Source organism: Hibiscus syriacus, unplaced genomic scaffold, assembly GCF_006381635.1.
Source record: "Hibiscus syriacus cultivar Baekdansim isolate YM2019G1 unplaced genomic scaffold, ASM638163v2 tig00015152_pilon, whole genome shotgun sequence".
In the NCBI taxonomy this organism is placed as follows: Eukaryota; Viridiplantae; Streptophyta; class Magnoliopsida; order Malvales; family Malvaceae; genus Hibiscus; species Hibiscus syriacus.
Genome location: NW_024062352.1, coordinates 9,430 through 16,437, shown reverse-complemented (window position 1 = coordinate 16,437; position 7,008 = coordinate 9,430). Strand labels below are relative to the sequence as shown.

General features: G+C 38.5%; 1 protein-coding gene across 2 annotated transcripts; it reads right to left on the bottom strand.

Moving 5' to 3' along the window:
- Nucleotides 1-707: 707 nt before the first annotated feature.
- LOC120207714 (dual specificity protein phosphatase PHS1-like) lies at nucleotides 708-6,511 on the bottom strand. Of its 2 annotated transcripts, XM_039207137.1 has the most exons (11): nucleotides 6,021-6,511; nucleotides 5,785-5,862; nucleotides 5,540-5,682; nucleotides 5,043-5,247; nucleotides 4,416-4,592; nucleotides 4,104-4,255; nucleotides 2,643-3,735; nucleotides 2,081-2,227; nucleotides 1,732-1,959; nucleotides 1,448-1,605; nucleotides 708-1,304 (listed from the first exon to the last, which is right to left on the bottom strand). In XM_039207137.1, exons 1-11 carry the CDS (start codon nucleotides 6,078-6,080, stop codon nucleotides 944-946), a joined length of 2,802 nt encoding a protein of 933 aa, XP_039063068.1. In that variant the 5' UTR covers nucleotides 6,081-6,511; the 3' UTR covers nucleotides 708-943. The 2 variants fall into 2 exon arrangements, with proteins under 2 accessions (XP_039063068.1, XP_039063067.1); XM_039207136.1 differs by lacking the exon at nucleotides 6,021-6,511 and having other exon boundaries at nucleotides 5,785-5,913.
- Nucleotides 6,512-7,008: the final 497 nt, after the last annotated feature.

Here is a 7,008-nt window from a genome sequence, read left to right as displayed (position 1 = left end):
ATATCAAGGGGGAAAAAGACCAACAACAAAAAAAAAACGAAAAAGGGATGCTGAGAAACCAAACATGAATAGAAACAAAGGGGAAAAGTAAAAATTTGCTAAAATATAAAATTAAAGACATGCTGATTTCTGAAAAAGAAATCTTGGGGTTTCCTTCTGCCTCTTGCTAGCGTTCGGAGTATGAACCATGAAAGGGAAAACGATAGAAAGTAGAACCAGTCAGTGTTTCTTGGGGCCCATGGTGTTGATCTTGATAATAATATGTAGGTTAAACTATAAAACAATCATTTGGAGGACAACTCTGTTCTGTGGTAATAGGATGATTGATTCTGATTACTTAACTATACAGAGAAAACTTTTGTTCCCAAGATAAAGAACAATAAGCATCTCCTTTCTGTGAAGAGATTTTTGAAAGTGTTCCTGCTAATGACCACAAAGCTGTATACAGCCACATTTTTGCTGGAGTAGATGTCAATGCTATCCATGGGCAAGCGTCATACTGTACTTCCTCATCTCTGATCAGACTAAAAAATCTCTTATTACAGTTCTGATTGCTTTCCAGGCGATTCTTTGGACCAGTCCTCAAGATATTTGTAGTCGCCAAGTAAAAGTGAATATCATGTCGAAACGGAGTGTTATGAGCCGATGGTGAATATGACTATATATAAATAAGAAAATTTTACTTCACTGAAAATTGGCGTTTTATTAGTTTATGTTGAAAGAAGATGGCCAATGATACAGAAATGCACTGTAAAAATTCACCATTTGACATGCTGATCTTACAAAGCACGATAACCACTAAGCCGTCTCTCAATGCCTGCTGCTAATAACTGAGAGATTTGGTTCCAGGTAACATGACCAGATATAGACCGAGAAGCAAATTCATGAGTAGATAAACTATTATAGTCGAGATTTTCATTGCATGGAAAAGAAGGCTCGGCCATTACTCGTCCATAACAGAATGAGATTGTCTCTGTGTGGGGCTTACGCTCCCTCCACGGTTTATTTTGAGTGCATCTAAAGCTTTTTGTATCTCCATGGTCATTGCGCTGTCCACACTCCCAGAAGATAGCTTCTTATGTGCTTTCTGCAAATGAAGCTTGAGTGAGCTGCTGCTCAAACCAGCGTTCTTCCCACAAATTGGACAAACTTTCATCATTGGTTTTCGTTGATGCCACTCCATTGAAACCTTTCCGTGCAGTTTCCTATCAAGATCCAATAGTATCCTCGCAAAACCATCATTTGGTTGGGCTCGACGGTGAGCTTGCTTCAGGGAATTCCATGCTTCTAATAAAGTTAAGTTCCTGCCCACAATAGCAATAATATTTTGTTCGATTGAAAAAGAAAAGTTACAGCGAAACCTAAGGATTACCAACACTGGAGGTTCTTTAGCAGCACTATAGCCTTATAGTTCTGTCAAGTATAAAGTATGGAATGTATTACTTACTTCCGAAGCATCAGGTATGCAATCACTACCGTGGCACTCCTACTTTTCCCTTCAAAGCAATGAACTAAAACTCTTCCACCTATTTGTTCGACATTATCAATAAAATCACAAACTTCTTCAAAGATACTGCTGATGTTTGAATCTTCATTGTCGTATATCTGTTTCAATAAGGCACATCACATATGAAAGATGTTTCCATGCAGGTATCAGATAACTGAGACACACCAACTTTCTTCATTTAGAAACGATCTGACAAAAGGCTAGAAGGAAATAAAGGTACTCACAGAAAAGTTTTTGTACTCGAATAGGTCATGGTATTGGGAATCTGCTTGTCCAATTTCATTGGAGCACAAACACAATACATGGGTAATTCCAAAATGCTGCAGTGTATAAATAGATCTCGCTGCCAGTGCCCCACCAATGAACAAGCTACTAGTAATTAAAGATGGCTTCTCCGTATTAGCAGCCTCAGATATCAGTCCTATCCTCTCGAGAATATGCTCAAGCCTAACCTGTTTGTTATCATAGCCAAAAAGAGAAAATTAGCATCTGCAGATGCTACCACAAACACCTAAGTAATGATTTCTTTTAACTGCATAGAAAGAAGGCCAAGAAGTTGAATGAAGGTATTACCTTTAGTTCATAAGCATCGACAACACTGTTATTATCACTACCCTCAAAGAATCCCGTATTGAAATTGTTCTCTTGGCAGAGTTTGACAACATCATTTTTAAGTATTTCATTCCATTGCTCCAAATCTTTGCTTGATTCAGCATCAACCTAAGTGCAACATGGTATTTCAGGATGAAGCATTACAGAACAAAAGTTTATGAATTTCACATGACACTGTACTGGAGTGGGAACATCCAAACAATGATCCACAAAAAGGCATACCCGCTATCTAAACTCTTTACAAGAATTTACTCCTTGCAGGATGTCATACTAAATGCATAGACATTGAGAGCCAGCATAAAGCCTGTCAAAGCAGTGTTGGTGACAGGAATAAAAAATGTTCTATCCGTTTCATATTTCTCTACAAGAGTAGTTGGTATCCAAGACTCAACCCATGCACTTACTCATGTCAAAATGATACTTTAATGGAAAAAAACCTTTCAATATCCTCGTCAAGTTGTTAATATATCTATTTTCCTTTCAAAATCAAGTCTTATGAAATGACTTGACAAGTATAACTAACCTTGGCAGACTTATTGAAGTCTCGAAGCTTAGCAGTCAAACGCAAGTTCCTAAGTGGTTCTCCATTACCTTTGTATAATTTTCCATGCCAACCTTCTCGTGATGAAGGAGAACTGGAGTCCATGCTTTCTCTGTGCCCTAAAGATGATGTTTTGGGAGCTGATCTCTGTGACTCTGTATCACTGCAGTCTGGTTGGTTATCACTAAGGACCCGCTCCTTCGGTGGAGTAGATGGGAAAGAAACACCTCCAAGGAAAGGAGGATGTAGTGGTGATTCTGGAACTGCATAATCCTCCTTGTCTAAGTCCCCTGATGTTGTCTTATTTATAATATTCAAAAATTGCCGCAACAAACTATCTAGCTTTTGATGAAGCGTCAGCAGGAATATATGGAATCCCTGCAGATCCCTTAAAGCAGCACGGAATCCACTACGAAATTCCTGAATAACCGAGGTCGTCTCCGTCCCCTGTATATCAACTGTTTCAGTATCTTCTGGTGGCGGAGATCCTAATTTCCCACATGTTATATCATGTAACAAGTTGGCGGAGTAACTGGAACTATTGAGAAGTAACTCAATCAATTTAGGATAAATGACTTGATCATTTGCACGTTTCCCTACAGGCGGTCGACGTGGTACACCAGAGTCTATAGCCACAATGTAGGAATCAGAATGGAACGATTCACTGAATGATGAACCTACTAGGCTCATGTCACAAGAACTTGGTGATTCTATAATATCAGAAAGGTCAGAGCTCTGTGATACCATTCCTTGACTATGAGTGCTTAAAATTCTGTCAATCGAAGATGCCCTCCGTTCCTTTTGAATAGCTCTCATCACCCTTGGACCGAATCTTTTCATTGCGGAGTCAAAGGCTTCATCCAAAGAGCCAATATTTGTTGAGCTTGTTTTGTCTGTTAACAACAAATTTGCAGGATTACCGCGCCATCTTAGTTGACGGCAAGGAAGCCTATCTTCATTTCTGATGACAAGGTCCAACATCAAGACCCTACCCAGAGCTGCTGCAGTTCTTTCTGCAATCTCCCTTGAATCGAATGCACTGGAGCTTTCCAACAAAGGGGATCCATGAACATAACTGCAAAAGACATGGTTCTTTATGTTCAAAATGATGTCAAAACTCAAAAGAAAACAACTATTTCCTCGGATGTCAAGCTTTCCTATCTAATTGCTCTCAACTTTTATCGAAACTACTTTGTGCATTAGGATTTATATGACTACCATGTGCACTAGGAACATGATGCCCTTGCAGCAATCAAGAACAAATTGCTCCTTCCAAGGAGACAAGCCTACACTATATTGCTTGGCATATGGGTTTTCAAAGCCCAAACTTCAGACTTCTAAGGCTTTCAGTTTTGAACCAATCAGTGGAATCATATGGATATAACCACAACTTAGTTGATTCAATGGTCATTGAAGTCTACAAAATCCAGGTTTTGTTCTCACCTCATCAGAAAAAGGCATCGACTAAGTTCTAGTGCCTCCAAAAGCTCTGAACATGTGACTTCATCTCCTTCTTGGGTTGCTGTAACTCTTGCTTTTTGTGCAGCTTCCTTTATCTGGAGCCACTCTGGGCTAGAATTATGAACTACTCGAGCCTGTTCCAAAATAACAAGTACTCATCAAAGAAGTGTTACAGAAAGAAAAAAAAGGGGGGGGACAAAACATAATGCTGACAGTGTCTTGAAGGTTGGAATTATATCCAAAACAAAATGGTAGAATGAGAATCACACAACAGCTGCGGTATAAAGGTACAACCTGGGGAGTACGGATTCCTAGCCACTTCGCAAACTCATAACCTAGGCGTTCTGATTGTGTGGCCATCCTTGAAGATGAAAACTTAATAACAGCTGCTGCTTCCTTTGGAGAATTATCATCAAATATAGGCTGGTTGAATAATGCAAAGAAAACAACTCCTCCAGAATTTACAGTAACCTATATGCAGAAAACTAAAGTTAAAATGTGGCTGTAGATGACAATATAATTAATTAGGATGTGATTATCTGTAAGGCAAGCAAAGTCTTACTCTTGGTACATGAAAACACAGCCAGAGTTTGGCGCACATAAAATGTATATTGAAATTATAATACATACTCCAGCAGTTTTAAACCTTCAATTGTATCTATATTTACTTTTTTTGGCATCTAGAAACTATCTATACTACTTCACAAACTAATCCGTTTAAAGATATATCATATTTGAAGTTAGATGCATCCCCGTCCCATGTAAAAACAGACCTGATTAGCTAATAAAGAATAGTGACAATAAAAGAAAAACATTAAAAGTTCCTTTGATATTAGTAATTTTCCCACTAGATTCTGGATTGTTAACCCAGTTGAAGAAAGCTGTCATTTCCACCTATAATGGTTAGGATGTATCACACACCTCCATGGCTTTATTCTGTTCGTCCTCAGATTGTTCAGCACTACTACTATGCTCAGTATGGTGAAGTGAAGCTAGCAAGTCCCAGGAAAAAGAACTTGACTCGATGTCCAACACGGCTGATTTACCTAGTGTTTCCCACAAACTGGTTTCTGAAGGTTGCTCAACGGAGAGAACACACTGTGAATCATTGGATGATTCTTCTGCACTGAACAATAATAACAGTGAGAAATAAAAGGAAAAATCTCATCCATTATAATTTGACACATCTACAACCTAATGCTATTCAAATGTAGGATGGTCAATCATTGCTTGTATAACCTATGGAACAGTTCGACGGCATCACCTTTGGAGGATAAAGAATATGTAAAAACAAGGTAATCTAATTAATGTTAACTTCGACACCCACTTCAAACATTAATTATGGCAACTTAGTTAAATTCAAGCCCCGTTTATTACACGGGAAATGTTAAACACAACAAAGTTCATAGATGGAGTACCAAGAAGGCATAGTTTCGAGCCTGTGGTGACGGTTAGGGAAGCCAGAGGATCGGTATCTCCCGCTCCGTTTACGAACCAGTTCCAACCATTGGCTGAACCGATAAGCCGGACCTGCTGTTATATCTCCCAACATATACAATACCTGCATTTTATTTATTTTTCATCAAAACACCACAGATTCACATTCTCAAACGAAGAAGAAACTTTGGGTTCCTAACGAGAAAAAAAAAATCTCAACTTTTACCCGGGAAGTGAATGTTAAGGGCAATGGGATCCCAGGTTCGTAGGATCCGAGGTCCAATTCTTTCTCTTCCTCTTTTTCCTGTAATTTTTGCATATATAACTGATCAGAGAAATGGGAATGCAACAAAAATAAAAGGTATTGAGAGAAATCCTAAACAATATTTTTAAAAAAATCTTAAATCACTGAGTTTGTATAGAAATGGCAAAATTTGTTTTGAAAAAAAATTCTTTTTTTACCTGGAGAATTAGAGGGTTAATGATTGCAGCAGCAGGGCTTTCTTTTTGGTGTCGTGCCATTCATTTTTTGGGGGGTGTTAGTTTTGAAAAAAAAAGGAAAATAAAATTGAAGGCCACCAAGGCCCAAGGCTACAACTGACTAGTCAAAATAGAGAAAGATGGGGAAAAAGGGGTTTACGTGGCTCTGATTGTCCTTTAATTATAAGAAAAAAACCTTGTTGAATAAGGCTATGGCGGTGAAAAACTGTATCTTTTTCTTTGTTTTGGGGCTATCTATGATTTGGTATCTTCTATGAAGCTGGCGACTTTAGACTTTAGTAGTTATCAAGCAAATAGAGGTAGAAAAAGTAGATGGAGAGTGGGAGCTTGGTTCATTGTTTTTTTTCTGCAACTATGATGAAACTGAGGGTCTAATAGTTAGTTTCCAGGTCACCTTCAGCAGGAGCCTCGGTCCTTGGCATTTGGTGGGGTCGAGCAGCTAATTCTTGGCAATATTATAATGTATACCACTCCATGTGATGGTGATCTGAAAATGGAGTTTTCAGTTCTAACGCCTAATAAAACTTAAAATACTGTTGTTGGAGGTGAATGCAGGTGTTGGTCTCTGTTTTTTTAGTCAGTATGATCCGAGAAGCTGAAACTTACTACGGCGTGTATATTACTACTATAACTCCTTGCTAGTTTCACTCTTTAGATTGTTATGGCCTACAAATTCTCTTTTCGTCACTGATTATTAGAGTAAATTTTGTACAAAAAATCACTGATTATTCGATCTGTTCACTCAAATTTATCCACCAAATTATATGTCAACGCCGATTTTCTATGGGGTAGCAATGGGGATACTAGGAAGGTTCATTGGGTTAAACGGGGTGCATTGTGATGGGCTCGGTATTATTGAATTCCAACTTAAGAAGAGAGCCTTGTTGAACAAATGAGCTTGGAGGTATGGAGCCTGTGGAGAAGGGCCATTATTTAGCCTAAAACTACA